Below are 19,340 nucleotides of genomic sequence, written 5' to 3'. Positions count from 1 at the left end.
TTTCGGTTATTCCCACTATAGTTCACTATTTAATACACATTACAAAGAGAATAGTGCAAGGGTGAATTGGTGAATGGTTTCTAACACAGCTTGTGTGATTCACACTTTCTGCCTCTCCATGTATGCATTTTCCATGAGGGTGCTTACCAACCAGTGCCAGCCAATGCTTCAGTGCACAGCCACCCAGTTTCAGCCTAGTTATCACCAAATTGATCCATTAGCCTATTCTTGTATTTGACTCATGTTTTGGCAAACTTAACTTGTTTTAATGTCACAGCACATCATCATATATTTATGTATGTGTTCCCTTCATTGTAAACCATCAAAAAGTAGTTTTGCTGTATGTATGTAAAGTCAGAAACATAAAAAACAAATTGAATGAGTCATTCAATAATCAAATGATACTTTTATGTTTAGACATTGATATATGTTCACAAGTTACGTAGAGATCACAAGGACATCACCTGCTGTTGATTTAGGGGTTACAGTCACAGGGGTCTAATTTGACTTGAGGATGCTGTTTGTCGTCACAAACCTTTCTAAAGCATGGAGAAGAATTTTCCAGCATGCTGAGCCTTTTTTTGTCACATCACTGGGACATGCACACATCTGTCCATATTTAAGGGTGACAACTTTTCATAAGATGAGGAATATCAGATTTGGAACAGGCCTGTCCGGTGTAAAAAGATGATTCAGTCCCACAGTAGGAACAGAAATTTTGCTATTCCCAGATGTTTAGATATATCGGAGCTTCACACAAGCATCTCATTTCACAGACTGTGTGCAAACAGAGAAGCTTGTTGTTTCTTGTCAAACACTGCAGCCAAACAGAGTTTCTGTCTTTGGTTCTTGTACAATCACTCCATGAAGTTATACAAAAACAAGAATGTTGTAATCAGTGTGGCTGTCAATCAATAATGAATGGTGCATAAATGTTTATACTCATCTATTACACAAACCAACCTCGCTGGATTGTACTTCATGCCTTACCTGTACCCAAAACAAGACACCTACTCAATTTTGGAGTGGGTTTCTAAAAAGAGAGTTCAGGCAAGTCTCCACAGCCATCATGATGTGGGCGTTTATGAAAAAAAAAGGAACAAAGAGGAGTTCTGATGGTTGAATTGTGGTATAGCTTGTTTATTAATGGTATATTTTTGCATAGGGAAACATACTCATTTCCAGTAATGAATCCATCAGCATTTGCTGACAGCAATGGCTAAATATGGTTATAATGACATATTATCAAAGATGTTAATATCCCCCACAGCAGAATAACATTAGGCCAGAAACACTGCTGTCACTCAAACTATGAGACATTCAAACAGGAAAGGAAACCTTAAACAGACAGCTGTCAGTCTGTGACTTCTGTTTTAAATGATCATGAGGAGACATAACTATGCCACAGTGCTGACATCATTTCCTGTCCCTGTCTAAATGCAGTCTCAGAGGAACAGTTTACGTCATGCAAATAAAGGTTGATTATTGACATTAGCTTCAGCTGAAAAACACCCAAAGGAAAAAGTACTTAAAGCTCTTGTTAAAGCTGCTACAAACTACATCCAGTCCAGAGCAGCAGCCCTTTCCACAGTGACCGTCTTAAGCCAGGGTTCGTATCACCACGTCGGCATTCCCAGTCTGGAAAACAAACGGCCTACAGTCTCTTATTTTCATGTATTGGGATACCACGATGTGCATTGTTGTGTGTTTTGGGTGTTAATTAAAGTTATATATCAAGTTAATTAATCAAGTTTCACATGAAAGTTCCGATACAATCCTTTCTTTATCTTTGGGTATTGACGATAGTGCGATAATGCACTCTGGGGTGTTCCAATATGAAAAATAAGAAATATATGGCATGAGCACCAATCCGCTTCCCTTCAACCTTGTCAATTATTTTGAAGTATTGGGGAAACTTGGTATCCCATGACTAAATGAACAATAAGATGTACAGTTGATGTGAAAAGGACTCTGGTCTGTGTGGACTGTAGTCATGCAATAACTGATGAAAGCCGTTCATGCCTATGCTCTCTCTGATGTAAGGGATATATATCTGGAAGCAAGCAAAGCAGTCCTTTACTATAATATCTGAAAAAAAGTAATGAGAAATAAAACCCTTAAAATATGAGACTGCATCAAAATGTTCTCTGAGAAACAACTCTTTCGTTCGTTACAAACTGTTTTCAGCACATGGAGTTAACTGTGCAGAAGCAATGTACCCGCAGATACAGAAATGAATCAATATGGCATCACTGTCAAAGGAAAAACTCTACAAAATCTGATTTTCATTAACTAAAGAGAGGTTTTCTGACTGCTGTGAGTCTGAATTACAGAAAGGGTTTGGAAGGGCCGTTAAAAATGAAATTCAAGTAAGAAACAGCAAAAGGAAACATACATTGGAGTTACAAGATTTTCAGGCAACAGCAGCAGTGGGGTAGAGTGTTGAATAACAATAGTAGTTTATAGAAAAGAGCCCTCTATGAAAACATCCCCCAAATCCCTTCTAAAACTGAATTGTTTAGATATCCTTTCTTCCTTCAACTGCAGCTGCTAAGCTAACAAACATTTCACCACCAGCAGTACTGCTGCTCATTTACAATTACAATTGCTTGCAATGCTAACCGTAACCTACCAATCACAATCATAAAGCAGTTTTGATTCTGATATGATGCATCTTTAACAGGAAACATTGTTTGGTTATTTTCTGCTAGCAGTGCTGACAGTGGTCAGAACAGCACTTGGTTTGTACCATAGAGGAAAGAAAAATCTAGAGGGAACTTAACACCAAAATTTATCCCAATCAATAACAACTTATTAATCAACATGTAGCCGACAAATTTAAAAGACCTTCAAGAATGTACTTTTGTAGAAAATGATCATCTCTATAGTGCATATTTCCACAGAAGAAAGCTGAATTTCTGACTTTTCAACCTGCCATCAGCAAAAAAAACTAAGTGGATTCATTCATTAGTTCATTTACACTGGGAATACAGCATGCGACACACTGGCTCCAAATGAGGCAACATAAAGATGTGGTAGTAACACTAAACCGTAAGTTACACAAAATCATAAGTAGTTGCTAACTAGGATGAAATTAGAAAATGCTAATGAATGCATAGTTACACCAAAGGTTGTAAAGTAGAAGATTATGTTAATGATCTGTACTTTGCAAATGGTTCCTAAAGCAGATAAAGGAACTCATCACTGGATCACCACAGCTAATGCTTTAACACTGTTCAGGAAATACTTGTTAAAGGAATAATTTACCCCCAAACAATCTTTTATATACCAATTGCTAATCATGCGCTATGTTGAATTTGTGAAGAAAACTGTTTTTGCATGTCTCCATGGTGAACAAAGAATCCAAAATTCTTGCTGACTTCAAGTAAAGGGGGGCATGTTTAACAAAAGCAAAACCATATCAGAACATCTGTTCGGCTCACACAACTCTTTCAGTATAATCTAAGTCTCATTTATCTAGTTGTTTGCTCAGTACTTCCCAAAACATGCATTTGCACTAAAATCTTACTATTTTAAACTCTGCTTGTGCATTGCATGGAAATCCCATCTTTGAGCTTGTTCCCTGGCGAGGAGATCTTCTGTCACTCTCCCACGCCTGCCGCTTCCTGGCTTATGAACAAGCTTGAAGGTGGGATTTTACTGGAATGCACAAGCAAATGCACATGCTTGCCCAGCTACCCTACTGCAAGATTGTTCATGCAAAAGTTAGTAGGCTTTTAGCTAAAATGCATGTATTTTGGAAGTACTGAGCATACAACTGGATAAATGACACTTGGATTATACTCCATGAGTTGTAAGAACTTGTAAACAGATGTTTTGATATAGTCTTGCTGCCATTAAATGTGGCCCCCATTTACTTCAATTCATCAAGAATTGTCTCTGTTTTTGGATTCTCCGTTTACTGTGGAGTCATTTGAGAAAAACATTTTCTTTGCAAACTCAACAAACCACAGAGTGAGTAACTAATATACACATGGTCATTTTGAAGGTGAAGTGTTCCTTTAACTATTGATTGATTAGCATTAAGTTGCTGATTTGTTCCCTACTCTGTCTTTGGTAACCTTTTTGTGAAGTGGTATCACCATATCTTTGTGCTGCATTTGGAACGTGATAGCCTTTTTCTAGCACAACTCTGAAAGGGGGCAAAAACAGGACACAGCTTTAGTCCCTGAACCTAATCCAACCTAAGATATCGAACCATGAACAAATAAACATTATCTATAGTCTGTCAGTGTTTCCTCTAGATTTTCTTCAGCTCTTTGGGTTGTTTTATGGCTTGTTACCTCAGGACCTGCACAGCCCACCTCCACTAGCTCAGAGCTGGTGATGTTCTCATTACTGAGCAGCACCAACCCCTGGGCTGAAGTGTGTCACACGACCACGTAGTGTTCAGACATAACGCATACTGCAAAGCACAGCATAAAAAAATTACCTAAAACTAGCAGTTAAATGATAGGCACTGCTTGTTGAAATCTTCTCTTTTTTTTAGTTTCAATGCTGTTTACCTGCTGGTATATTTAAAAGCAGAGAACATGATACGGTTACATGCCAGTGTTCATTCATGATGTGCACTACTTTCTCTCCAAGTTCAGTTTTGTGATGAACACATTATTCACGTTTGACTTGAGATGGGGATTTTTTTAGACATCCTGAACACGTGATTTTTGGCATTTCCTAAATTGGACTTCTAGCTTCCCCTTTAACAACATTTGAAAGAAATCTTCACAAGTTACTGAGAGCTGCATGGTATTATACCTCGTCTAAGCTGGTTTGATCGTACTGTATTACATGTTGCATTTTGGCTTGGTGGTGGTATTTTTCTTATAATAAATGTATTACATGTAGCTGCAACACCTTCAGCACACAGAGTTAGTCTGCCACTCAGCTGGCTGGTGTTATGTAGGGAAGCTATTTGGCTTTCTTTGTGCATGTTCTGTTGTCAGACTGCTAGTCAGTGATACAGGGAGGAGTAGAGAGGAATAGAAATGAAGAGAATTCACACATCATAACATGCGTCAAGACAACTTCAAACCTCTCATGACAGCTACGAAACACACAGTGCTTTCAAACAGTGCACATATTGTCTCTAAGTTATGTAACCGTTTAGAATTTCAGTTTTGTTTATTTGTCTTGGCTACAGGTAGAGCTCCTGATAGACAGTACAAAGCGAAAATACGATCTCTAAAGTACATCATGCTCAGTAATCTTGGACATTAGCTAGAGGAGACAAAACAACCACGAAGCCACTACATCACCCTTATGCTGTGTTCCAGACAACTCCAAACTCGAAAATTCCCAACCTCCCCGAGAAAAAGTAAAATGGAGCGCCACTGAATGTCAGACTTCCTGCCTGCAAATTTGGTGCAAATCCATCAACCCCAACTTCATGAAGAAGCAGTTGTCATACAACCATAGGAGCACTCATGAAATCTCAAATTGTAAACAGTTCACTAAAAGCCAAACTAAAGTTATTATCTAGCTTTTTAGATACATTTTCAGGTATAAAGGGGCCATAAAATAAAATATATCATGGCATCTATTACCTCATGCATTGTTTTTCTCCTCTGTTCTGTTTATATCTGCAAGGACACGTGTGTACTTGTGTGTACACTTGCCAAATAAACATTAGTTTATCATAATTGGCATTGTGCAAAGGTTGGAGGTTTGAAATCAAAACTGAAAAATTCCAACTTCTCACTTTGACTGGAACACAGCATAACAATTAACATTATTAACATATTTAAATGTATTGCATTTTTAGCATATTTGTATTGGGTTATAGAGAATTATATTTGCTGTTGGTGTTATTGTGAGAGACTTTAGTTGTCCTCTATTCTGTCCAGCCTTATTTGAATCTAAAAGTGACCTATCTTTTTTCTGACTGTGGGCCAGAGGTTCCTATAGTGCATTTGCTAATATCATAGTCTATAATGATATCATATAATTATCTTACTGCCTGTAGTTTTAGGGGCAGCCCTGTGAGTACCACAGTCCAGCTTCATATCTGTTGTTGCTGGTTACACAGTCTTCATGTATCACCATGTTCATTTAGGGCATTATTGCAGCCAAAATATCTTTGATTGAAGAGTGCAAACATGAAATCACAATTACAGCTTGGGCTGGTATCCATGAATCTAGCTCTTCAGCTGACATACAGTAAAGCTCTGAATTATTAGCTCTGCCAAGCAGCTTCTGGTCCTGCACTGCTAAAAAGATTTCAGTAACATTTAGTGGGAAGAAAAAAGTTTTGTGTATGTATGTGCAGGAGCCACACCATGTTGTGGACATTGAATTATTAATATTTATTTATTTAAATTTTCATTAATTCAATATTTCAATGTATTTGTCAAATGAAATCACATAAGATACAATTCCACTGAAATTTAATCTTGTCAGTTCCTTAAATTTGTGCATTAAAAAGATTTTAATGATCAATTAATTTATATGTTGTAAAAGCACTTTTCACTTTGGCTCATAATTTCTGACAGAACTCACAACGAACACTGACTGCAAATAATATAATTCATTTAGAGGACTGTGCAGCCTTAGCAGAGGTATGCATTCTTGTTCACCTTAACTTTACTTGACTTCCGAGATTCGCTCTCTCTCTCTCTCTCTCTCTCTCTCTCAAAACAACCTTTCATCATTCATCATCGGTCACATGGCTAAACTTTACAAGCAGCCCACACACAACCGTTCCCATTTCATGGGTCTCTTACTCTGCGGCTTGGCCACCATCTTAAGAGAAAACGCACAAACATTCTATACATCCTTTTTATGACCGGTAAGTCCATCTTCAACATGGTTTTACACACACTGCTGTCTTTAAAACTATAATGCTACAAGCAACATGATTAAAACAACTCAAGAAATAACTAAAAAAATAACCTAATAACCACGTTAAGTAAGAATAGCATTAAGTGCATGCATCCATATAAAACTCATCTATGGCCTTTTGTAGTATCTAGACGCACATAATTCATCACGTGGTCAGAGTCATCATACAGGCTAATGGACGGTGTTCTTGTGGCCAGAAATAGAGCTGCAGAGCCTGTCCAACATGTTTCCATTAGATTGGATTGAGTGGCTTGGCCACATTGATTAAATGCGTGACAAATATTCACAATATAGTCGTAAGACTTCTTCCTGCAATAAATACTATTGATGTGTTTGCATGTATTTAATACTTAATATTGAAAAACAGGATGTAGACGGAGTTCAAAACTGCTTCTTTTTGTCTTGTGAGTATTAGGCAGGACTTGCAACCAGACTTGCCATTTTTCAGATCCACTGTAGCTATACTGCGATAGTGTTTCATTTACAACACGCTGGTGTCCACCTTTAAGGACAACACACATATAGTTCATTTTCAACACTATGCAACACATAGCAACACTGTCAATGTCCTCACGCACACGCACACGCACACACGCGCGCACACACACACACACACACACACACACACACACACACACACACACACACACACACACACACACACACACACACACACACACACAAACACCAGCCGACATTTCAGCCCTCAACTCAAACAGCAGAGCCACTGAACCAGATCAGCTCTATGAGTGTAATCAACACTTGGTTATGGCAGGATGATGTCACTGAGAAAAAAAAAAAAAATCAAACCTTAAAGGAACAGTCCGACATTTTGGATGTTACAGTTCTTTCCTTTAAAAAAAATACAAAATAAACTGACAGCTATCATGGGATGATTAACTTTTCACATGATCACATGTCTAACTACAAAGCTTTGGTCTTGTGATACAGGTGTTTGCATTTTGAGGGCAGATCGTAACCATTGATGCCATCTGTGATCTAGGATTGGGGTTTAGATCTCCCCTATATATGAACACTTGTTATCATATGACCAAAGCTCAATATTTAGGACACCTGAGCCAACTCAATCAGCCGATGAAACAAGTGAGATGTGGTTGAATGCAAAGGGAAATGGTAGGCCTAAAATTAAGATTATGTGAGGTAAGGGTTGGGATGTGTATATCTCAGCTTAGCCAAATCCTAAACTAGTAAGGCAAGGTATAAGAAAATATCTGTATTATGTTTTGTGATGATGTATCAGTTCATAAAAATCAATTTTAAATTGTTTGCATTTTGCTTTCTTTTTAAAGTTGTTTACATAGATACTCCACCAAGCTGATATCCTCACATGTTCATTCTTTTGCTCAGATTACACAAAAAGTAGCAGGTGATTTTTATGCATATGGTGATGTTATCTTTTTATTCAGACAGTTTTCCTAAAATTGGATTTGAAAAAAAATCAAGATATATCATCTTGTTCACAATATCGCGATATATCATGAGATATTACGATATATTGAACCTTAACCTATGTATCACGATACATATTATATAACTAGATTTTTGCCAGTGCAAGCTAAACGTGTGAACTGTGTGTAGGCTGAGTGATTGTAGGCTACTGAACAGTGGGATGACCGATATCATGTTCTTTGCATTTGACTGACTGTGATAGTGAACAAGTGCATTTTCCAAAATGTCAGACTTTTCCCTCTGCTGTGAAAATAACTTACTGTGTCTTTAGCGGGATCGTAGCAAAGGATAATCCCAGCCTCTGCTAAAGCTAATGAAAACTTTCTTTGAGCTGACATTCAAACTAGTATCTCAGCTTGCAGTCAATACACTGCCACTTCTTAACCTAAAACGGTGTACCTGCTACACTGGTTAATGTCAAGCAATCACACATGCAGCTTTTTTTGTTGTTTTTTGTAAGTGCTACCAGCTGTACCATGAAAAGTATGATCACCTTTCCATAATGTATTATTGTTCTTTAACTAAAGGCAAGGCACATAATGTGTTTTATGAAATATCGTGCAAAATAGAAGTTTAATAACAGGGCTATTATTAAAATCTAAAGAAATAGAGAGCCCTTCAATCCACTGCCGTCTGATGTAGTACAGAGTACAGAGGGAGGAAGGGAAGGAGGAAGAGGAAGAGCAGGATAGAGGAGGAGAGGTATCATCAGTTTGAGCCATGCATTCATTAGGTCAACACAGCGACCAGGGCAGCACCATGCAGTATACATCAGCTTTAACTTTAACCAAACCTTAAACCTTGCCCTTACAAAACCCAGCTCATATCAGCACCTTCAGTATAAAATCGGAACCCCAAATAGACGCTAACACTAACCCCAAACCCTGGGAAAGGAAAAGACACGTGAGTTCAGAATGAACGCAATTTTAGATATGGCCTGACTGCACACAGAGTCAACAGAAAGGCGCAAATTCAAGGCAGCAAACCATTACGTGGGGATGCATTGGAGTGAGTGGAAATTATTTCACCTTCAGTAAAAAAACATCACACTTATTCCAACAGTCTGACACCAACATAAGAGACAAGAGGAAAAAGGGGAGATACTGGAGGAAAACGTGAGACCGAACTGAAGTTTCTGCTGATTTCGAAGTCTGAGCTGTCACACAAACAAACATAGCTGCTCTCTACACACATGGTCGGCATATAAGATGCAAGCTAGAGAGCCTGTATACAGCTGGTTTACTAAATGTTTAGGTTATCCCATTTGTGACCTCACCACGCACTCTGAATGTTACTCTATGAGCCTTCGTGGGGAGAGAAAAAATGTTTACTACTTTACTACAGCAGGCTGCATCTTCAAAGGTTTTCGTGCTTCCACAGTTGTCTGCTTTCTGCCACGAATGACAAAATATTTTTCTAGAGTGCAAGGTCTCTTACGCTTTCATTTATTTGTGGCAGTCCGCCACAAATAAAACACCTGCCACCACGAACAGATTTTCTATTTTTGGAGCTGGACTGTTAGATAGGAGTGCTGTTCAAATGAATATGCAGCATTTGGTTATGCATTGCATGTCTCAGAGGTAAGAGCGCACTCTGGGCACAGACGGAGCAGCAGAACATAAGGCGCGCGTGAAAGTGAAACCATTAATTCTGCTGAGTCTAAAAGTCTGCATTCACTCATCTATCAATGTGATCAGCTCTGACAGATTGACAGATGAATTAATATCCACCCCACAAGTAACAAACTGCTGGTGGGGGAAAAAAGTACTCATGAGAGTTCTGCCTGCGCTGCATTCACAGACCCACAAAAACCTCAGAGGGGACACAGAATGATACAAAGGAGCACACACGGCATTTACAAGAAAAAAACGTTTGCGGTTGTTGTTTCGCCCTTGGAAAACATTTGATCTTTCCAGGCAGCCAGACACCTGTGGGACCTCAGCTGTAAAAATGATAATGTTTTGTCTTTTCCCCTTCTCTTTGTGCAGGGAGCACACAAAAGTAACATCTTCAGAAAGCAGAAACTCCAGTGATAATATTCATGTGAATAACAGACAAAAGTTTGCTTGCCATTCAATCTGATCACACCTCAACACAGGAACACCAACCCACATCCCCAGGCAACACATTTCAATAGACTGCTTTATAGTTACAAAGCCTTGGAGGTTATATGGCACAGATTATAAAATATTAGCCTCTAAAAAATCTAATTTATATTCATCTCTAAAGAGATGGTGCACAAAATAGCAAAAGGCCAAAGTGCACATACTAAACTACTGTTACATTTGGAGTTTGCATTGAATTTTCCAGACAAATATCAGTGATGATTTTTTTTTTTTTAAATGGGATTCTGCTTCTGCATTCAGATGAAACAGACTGAGTCGCTGTTATCCCTTGACCTGGACCGGGATTCATGTTTGGATTCTATTAAATGCTGAACTTGTTAAACATTTAAGAAATTTTAATTAACGTTAAAACGCAGCATGTAAGATTTCAAGCTATTAAATGTCTTTCAAAAAGATTATAGACTAAGTTAAGCTGTGAAAAGCCAGAATATTGCTCACTAAAGCACTGTTATACTGCAAAGACTGTGTCAAGGTTGGACACAGAAAAGCAAACTCTGGTTTTAAATGCTTGATTTGTTGCTTGTTGCCAGTCGGTAAACCATCAAGGTTTGACTTAAAAACCAACCCTAGCACTGTGCCCAACCTGTCCTACTGCTCTTCTGAACCCCAAACCAAAACCGTTTCTCCACAGATCGTGTAGGTTGGGGTTGAGAGACACAGTCAGGAACACCTGCTAAGCCAACACTCCTTCTAGAGCCGGACAAGAAACCTGGATTTTGTGCTCAGTTCAAGTCAGCATGCACATGACGTGTTGTCTTCACAACCACGGACAACTTCAAGAAAAACACAGTACGACCCGCCAGCTTGGTAACATGCCACATCATTAACTTAATCATAGTGCAATGCCCGCTTTCTAATCTACCTACACACACGTACAAACCCCGTCACTGTGTTCTCTGAGACACAAACAAAATCTACACAACATCTCCTCCAAACAGAGCAAGGATGAGTGTGTAAATGCAGGAACCGTATACACAATCTGACATACACACGCACGCACGCACGCACGCACGCACACACACACACACACACACCACACCATGCTACAGTTTCAAACAGTTCAGCAGCCAGTTTGCCGCTGGCTGTGCTGCCACGTGTGTCTTTGCCATTTCTTTGATGCAGGTGCACGTCTCCTCCAAACACTGTGCCTTTGGCTGGATAACTACTGTCATGACAAAATGATCAGCATCTGAAGGGAAAGAAGCAGCAGGATATTCATGTAAAAAGATGCCCTCTGCTAAACAGTCGCATCAGGGCTTCACTCTCAACTGGTGTCCAACTGTAGCATTGTGTGTTGTGTTGGAGGAGGCTTGAATATAGCTCTTATTCCACTGTTAATCGTTGTTTTCGGATAAAAAAGCACAATCAGTCTTAAAAACATGAGCTTAGCAAAGCAACTTAATGGTTTCAGGCTGATGATTGTCAATAAAAAAGACAAAGCCTCTGTCTTTTGGTGGGAAGAGAGAAAAAAACTGCTCTGAACTCTAAATTTTCTTATCAATAACACAATAAAAAGTGCAAAAGAAACATTACATATTAACAACAGGATCTCTCTTTCTAGTCGGTTCAGAAAAAAAAGGGAGGCTTATTTGCATATATTATAAGCAGCACCTGCAGCGGAGAGGGGCATTCTGGGTGTTGAAGGGGGGGGTGAGGTCTATGTCTGTCCCAGGGAGGAGGCCTTATACTGGATTTAGTGTAGAGACCCGGGGTACAGGGGTAAAGGCTGACATCCATTCCAGGGAAACAGGCCTTATCCCAGGAACACGGTTAGGTTACAGGCTTCTTAGGATCCGGTGTGCCGAGGCCCGGTTCTGGTCTGCAGTTCATCAGGACCAACCAGACATCTGCGTAGTCCCGTTGCTCTCACTTGAAAAACACACCTCACGTCAGCGGCCATTTGTGAGAACCATTTAGTGTCACTTAGCGTAGTTCATTCTGTGGCTGCAAAATGGCTGCGTGAGAGCAGCATCCTTCCTCTGTCCATGCTGTCTCTTCTGGGTGCATACAAATATAGAAATATATAACACTGTATATTTATATATATGTATGACCACGTTTTGCTTCTACAAAGCGGAATATATCTTTCCTCCGGCAATGTCTTGACAACTTTGTTTACTTTCCTCGAGGACAATACTGCCATGACAATCACCTTTCCTCCAGAGTTCACTCAGTTGCCCAGATACCAGGACTGCAACAGAGACAAAGATACAATTAGCATCGACCTGGTTAAATTCTAAATGAATAACCTCAGCCTGCATCTCTGTTACTCACAAGAGAAAATGAAACATAGTTTAATACAGTTTTTGTACTTAGATGCTTGGATACACATGCAGTTATGATGTACATGATGTAAACATGCACTCAGTGATATTGACACATCTTTCATACTGTGCCACCTCCTGGTCACAAGCCTGAATAACAATATGACCACATTTTAAACTGGGTTGAAGCAGAATTTTTCTTTACACAAAGATATGTAGTGATTTTGGGAATTATTTAGAGTATTTAGAGTGACCTTTAACTTTAAGGGGCATAAAACCCAGTACCTCTCCATAGATGGCGCCTATGGTCCTAATCCAAATTTAACTTGGTTTATACAGGTAGTAGTCCATTCTGATAGATACCTGAATGACCTACTCCACATTTAACTACATTCATACAGAAGTAGTCTATTCTGATAGATATTTGTACCTGACAGAATGGCCTACTCCATATTCATACGGAAGTAGTTTATTCTGATAGATATTTGGAGCTGACAGAATGACCTACTCTACATTGAACTACATTTATACATGTTGTAGACTATTCTGATAGATACCGGTATCTGACAAAATGACCTAATTCACATTTATACAGGTAGTAGTTCATTCTGATAGATGTTCTATTCTTAACTGAGCTGTCTGATTGTCACCTATAGGTGTAGCATTTTTCATTTCATCATACATTGTATACCAACAATAAGGCTTTCTTTTCTATTTCTATTCTATTCACGTCCATTCATCACATCACAGAAGTCTAAGTGTCACTATGTCACTTCAGTCTAAGTGGACGTTTGTGCCGAATTCCAGGAAACTCCCTTAAGGCCTTCTTGAGATATTACATTTACTAGACTGGGGCAAGACAAGGTCAGAGTGACCTTTGACCACCAATATCTAATCAGTCCATCGTTGAGTCCAAGTGGACATTTGTGCCAAATCTGGACAAATTTTCTCAATGTGCTCTTGAGATATTGCATTCACAAGAATGGGACTACCAGACAATCAAAAAACATAATGCCTCTGTTTATCTATCTATTGCCAGTGCAGAGACATAGAAACTGTAATCCTATATCAGGACATTATAAACACTGCCATCTATCACTAAATATACATATGTACAATCACTTCATAAATGCTTTGTTGCACCCTTAATATTTGAGTAAATAATTATAAAGACATTTGAGACAGTCATGCTTATAGACAATTCAAATCCCTAATGAGGCATTCATTATTGACAAATTGACATCTTTTATGATTTCTTACAGACTTCAGCTGTTGTTCATATAAATATTTTACTTATTGGTTCATTTATAAACAGTGCTGACTCAGTTTATCAAACATTTTAAAAGAAAATGGAACTCTGCTAATTCACCTTAGTCGATAGCGACGATAAAGTTAAAGGACTTAAAAAAGAGTACAGTGTCTCCTCCTCTGGCATCCACACCAGTATGTAATCATCCAGCTTAGCTTATTAGCCTGCAGCTTCATCTACAACAGGCTATTTACAACAATAGACCCCTATATTGATCCATGATTAATTGTTGCCAACACTGCCACATACTCGTACTGTCTCTCTGGTGAGAAAGTAATTCCTGTGTTCATGATGTTCAGTCAGTTTAATTACAACATGAACTTGGGTCATTTGCTTCTGCACAAGCTTTGAGTCGTGTGTGGACATCTTAACATTTTAATGCCCCTTATACACCTTTCAGTTTGGGCTTTCTCATATCAAAGTTGGGGAATCGCAGGAGAAAATCTCTGGCCGTCAATCAAAACTGCTGCTCCTACACCTCACTGTGAGACACGTCTGCTGACAGCTGATTTACAGGTCCAGAGACCAAAGACAGGCTGTTTCAAATTCTGAAAGTGTCAGAAATGTCAGACCAAAGTTTCACAAAGTGGCTGCTGCAATGAGCAATGCCTACAGACCAAACAATCAGAATATGGTTTGAATTGATGCAGATACAGTGGTTAATCATGACATGGTGCACATACTATGTACAGTACCCATGGATACCATTTGTTAATTTAGTTAGCTACAGTGTTCTTAGCACCAGTTCTGGATCAGTACAAATTTCCCATGTTATGACTAAAACTTGTCATTTTGCTGCATGGATCACTTGAGTTAATTACTATTTACATTGTTCACCAGACATACATGGTGACATACTGATCATCTGTTGTGCCAAAACAGTCTTACAAGGATTGAGCCAAGATGTTTTAGATCCGTCTGAGTATGGCATGCAATGAACCCGCAAGCACTGACACTCATTCATCTGTGCTTTTGTCAGCTTGAAAGTGGTAAGGCTGCGTTGTAGTTTTTTAAATAAAGAGGGCTGTTTCAACAAATGTCCAAAATGCAAGCTGTGTTATTTCCTCTCCCTTTTGTTTTGACATGCGTTGCTAATCAAAACCAACATAAAGTAATTGAAAATGAGATCGGATTTTAATCACATTTCATACCCGAACAACCTAGTTGTAATTATAAACCACTAAGAACTTGCATTTAGCTGTTTAAGAAATGCACCGAGACAGACAGAGAGTTAGAGAGACGGAGAAAGAAAGAGAGGGAGAGAGAATCATCAAATCCATTTCATTACATGGCAGCAAGAGACAAAGAGTTAGAAACACAATGACAGAGAGTGAGGGGGAAAGAGACAGACAGAAAGAGACAGAGAGGACTTCTGTCTCAGCAGTAATAGCGGAGCTGGGTCTGGAGCAGAGGCACTGCAATGCAGCAGCAACAACACAATCCACAGCTCTCCTCTTTATCCAGACATATTGTGTATAGTACATATTTAGTACCTACACTACCTATTGACACACACACGCACGCACGCACGCACACATGCACAGACACACACACACACACACACACACACGCCGCCATTTGTACCACCTTCACTGCATACTTATTGCTGCCACTTTACTACAACACCCACATAGCTTCAACCTGCCACTGACTGACCCACTCACCTACCTCACAGCTGCCTGACTGATACAGGATTTTTCCAACACAGGCCTCTGACAAACTACCATTTTTGGATTGAAGCTTCAGACAGTCCTGACAAGGTTCATCTGCCAACCAGCATTTTATTGTCAGATAGATTGGAGGTCTTTTTTTTTTAAGATTTTGTCAATTTGATCCAACAGAGCACTGAGATCACAGAGCACTGACTTGTTATTGAAAGCTATTAGAATAACTCACAGAAAGAGATGACGTGAAATGTTACTTATAGAGGTAAATAAGACAGTGAAAGAGCAGCGTACACAGTCCAGAGTGGATGCATTAAATCATATTTAGTCATTCTAAGTTAGAACTCAAATTTAACTGATGTTAAAATGTAGTACAATAATCATAATTTGAGCACTACAAAGCAAATATTAACCCTTTTCTGTATGTTAGGAGGGGCAGAGGATTTAAGAGGTGGATATATACAGACCTCAGCATATAGAAGCATCCTCTGTAACTTATTGCACGACGAAATCCAACTATGAGTAAGTGATTAGTTTTCTTAACATATTCTAGAGGCTTTTATCTGGGTATTATAGGATCAACTGAATTCCTTCTACCTTAAGCTCGACAATGTCAAATGAAGCTTACTAACCTGGGCTTGGTAGAGTCCACCTGGGTCTCGAGGGGTGACTCCAACGAAAGAGGTGCGATTGGCGGGGGGCGTCCCAGGGGCCGAGTATGCTGAGGGTGTTACAACATCAGTCTTATAATGTCCTCATAATTCCATGTCACTTGTACAGTTGCATGAGGCAGACACTTTTAAAAAAATCTGTCCAAATCACAATGGAGCTACAACAGAGAACAGCATCAAAGTGAGTCACTAATATATCCTGATACAACTCAGAGCCAACTCTGCTGTCTGTGTGATCACTGCTGGGAAACAAGGTCACATCTTTTCACTTAGTTGTTCTTTGTTTAGATTTCTTCCAAGAAAAACCAACAGAGGCAACAAATCTGACGTTAGTCAGTCTACTTTCACTGGACAGAGTACTACCCATCTTTCTATTGCAGGTAGGAAGACAAACTCCACCCAGCTGATATGTTAACGTCTGTCCTGAGAAGTATTCCTGATTGTGAAACTGGCAAAATTTCCCACAGCTGTTATTATAAACTAGGCTGTCAGCGTTAACATGTTAACTGCGATGTGATTAAGGTCCGTACATAATGCGTTTTTTTTTGTTGTTGTTTTTTTTTAAATTACGTTAGTCCCCAGCCCACATTCCTGTCTGAAACTAATAGACTTAAGCAATCCAGTGGTACCAACCATGTCATGCTGGCTTCTCAGGAGGGGGCTGAATATGTTAAGAAAATATTTGGCGATGGAAAAAACGATATGGCCAATTTACAGGAGTCCCTTGACCTCTGACCTCCAGAAATGAGCCCATGAGTCCCCCTTTAGTCTCCCTTTTCCCAGAGATGGGCTCCCCAGCCACCTCAGGGAGGTGGAATTTTGGGAAAATTCCCTCCTTGTATATTTTACAAAATGATGCCTTTCGTGTTTGGGTTATGCTCTAAAACTTGATAAATTATAAGCAGAAACCTGTATCTGTTAAGATATCAATTTATTTTTATTGTTGTTCAAGGAATTTGTGAGTAATGTTAGGCTATTTCATGATGATACAAAATGTCCCTGCCGACCCCGTTCTCCCCCTGAGTTTTAAAACCAGTCAGCCTCCACCTCTACGTCCTCCACTCTGAGCTGCTGCTGCTCTCTCTCTCTAAATGCAAGGTGAGACAAGTTCTTTGGGGTTTGTCACGTAAACTAGGTTGTTGGGAATATTTTAATGTAATTGCAACCTGCTCAGGTTCTACTGATTTATTTAAAGCCATACAAAACATTTTATTGCATCTCTTTCTTAATTTACTATAAATTGACTTCTTCTCCATTAATGTCAGTGGTCCTTAAGAAGATAATATTATAACACTATGAGTAATAGACTTTATTTCTCATGTATAGTTTAACTGCATTTGAATTAAATGTTGATCACTTGTTTATCACTTTATTTTAAAACCACTGTACAACTGTAGTTCATATCTGTGTAACTGAGAAGCACTTTATCATACTGTGGCAACATGTCACCCAGTGCATTAGTATAGCTCTTCAATGCTTTTAATACTTTGTGGACAAGAATTGATAATTGATTTCTATTGCATAAACTATATTAAGCTGTGGATACACAGACAATACTTGATAGGAGGATAATTTGTGATTTTGAACATCTACAACTACTACTACTACTACTACTACTACTACTACTACTACATCTGCTACTAATACGACTTCTACTCCTACTACTACCACTACCACTAATAATAATAATAATAAAAGAAAATATCAAATAAATGATAAATGAGTTATAAAGACAATGCACAGCTATGAAGTTGTGTAACATTGCATATTAATGTAACTATGTCAACAGTTTCATAAAACATCCACTCCTGCGCTTGAGTTGCTGTTGATGTTGCCTTTTTTCATTTTTAAAAAATGAAAACTGTGATATCTTTCTTCGCAATTTTCATCCCAACAATTTCTGTATTTGTAAGTACAAATACAGGCATATAAATACAGGTACATGTTCTGTGTCAAGCCACACATCAACACTGTCAGTGGAAGTTAGTTATGACCACTTACTGGGTGATGTGGGGGAGTTTGCTCCCCCATCAGAGGAGGTGGTAGTGGCCTTTGACTCTGCAGACAGCGTCGGCCGAGGCAGGGACGAGGGGGGAGGAGCCAGGGAGGGTGCTGGTCCAGGGGGTGCCAACATCTGAGAGGAGATGTAGTGACTGGGCACTTTAATCTGGTTGCTGCCATTCAGCTGGAAAAAATAGAAAGACAGACAACCAAATACACTCATAATTAATATGTGTTGCAACAGTGTTTTACTTTGCACTATACAGTTGATCATTGTAGCCCTAGTTTGTGAATATCATTTTTTTACATGAATTTACATGAACACTTTGAAGGTAAAAAACTTTTAGAAGCAGTTTTCCATCAAGTTTGCAACTCTGGGGTATGAAAACCATTACCATGTGTAGGCAGGAACTCACTGGGAGTGACACATGCATGCACTGTGCAATATGCAAGAAAAAAGTAGTTGCCACTGACTCACATTTAACAGTAAGTAATTGCTTATAGAGTTATATTCATAGCACAGTATGGCACTAATTTGTCAAAAACTTCAGTCTTCAGGTTCTCCACAAGGGAGAGCTGTTTGGTCTTTGACTAGTTCTATACAGACAAATCTGTCACACCTGGCTGCTCATTAAGAGCTTTCATAAAATGCATTGATACATGACAGCACATTCAAGTAACTTAGGAATGGTCGAATGGTAATAATAGGACTATAAATTGTTTAAGTGAACAAAATTATCATGGAGATTACCAACAACAAAAAAAAATTTTACTGTCATGGATATAAAATGTAAGAATCTAAAATGCATGCAGCTGTAACTTAAAAGTTAAAACTACAAACATTGCAAAGTACCAACCACAGAGCTCTCAGGGCCAACTGTGGTCTCTGGCAAGCTGTTTTATCTCCATGGTAACATATATATTAGCAAGAGGGTCAAAGTTCAGTGTCCAGTATTAAGAGGAAGTAGTATGTCCCG

The 19,340-nt window shown here is 38.9% G+C and overlaps 1 protein-coding gene across 5 annotated transcripts in view; it reads right to left on the bottom strand.

Annotated features, from left to right (window-relative positions):
- Positions 1 to 1,119: 1,119 nt before the first annotated feature.
- nfic (nuclear factor I/C) overlaps positions 1,120 to 19,340 on the bottom strand; it is a 45,993-nt gene continuing 27,772 nt past the window's right edge. For 3 of the 5 annotated variants that reach the window (XM_088077495.1, XM_088077498.1, XM_088077496.1), the window contains exons 11-12: positions 18,364 to 18,547; positions 1,120 to 12,645 (exon numbers count right to left, since the gene is read on the bottom strand). In XM_088077495.1, the coding sequence (XP_087933621.1) occupies positions 12,521 to 12,645; positions 18,364 to 18,547 (309 nt within the window). In that variant the 3' untranslated portion in view covers positions 1,120 to 12,520. Of the gene's footprint in view, positions 12,646 to 16,323; positions 16,413 to 18,363; positions 18,548 to 19,340 lie in introns of all 5 variants that reach the window. The other 2 variants (XM_042514345.2, XM_042514350.2) reach the window with 1 other exon arrangement.

This window comes from Plectropomus leopardus, chromosome 5, assembly GCF_026936395.1.
Source record: "Plectropomus leopardus strain MGB_pleo_1.0 chromosome 5, ASM2693639v1, whole genome shotgun sequence".
Taxonomy (NCBI): Eukaryota; Metazoa; Chordata; class Actinopteri; order Perciformes; family Serranidae; genus Plectropomus; species Plectropomus leopardus.
The sequence above is the reverse complement of the archived record's forward strand: the minus strand, read 5'-3'. Positions and strand labels throughout refer to the sequence as shown.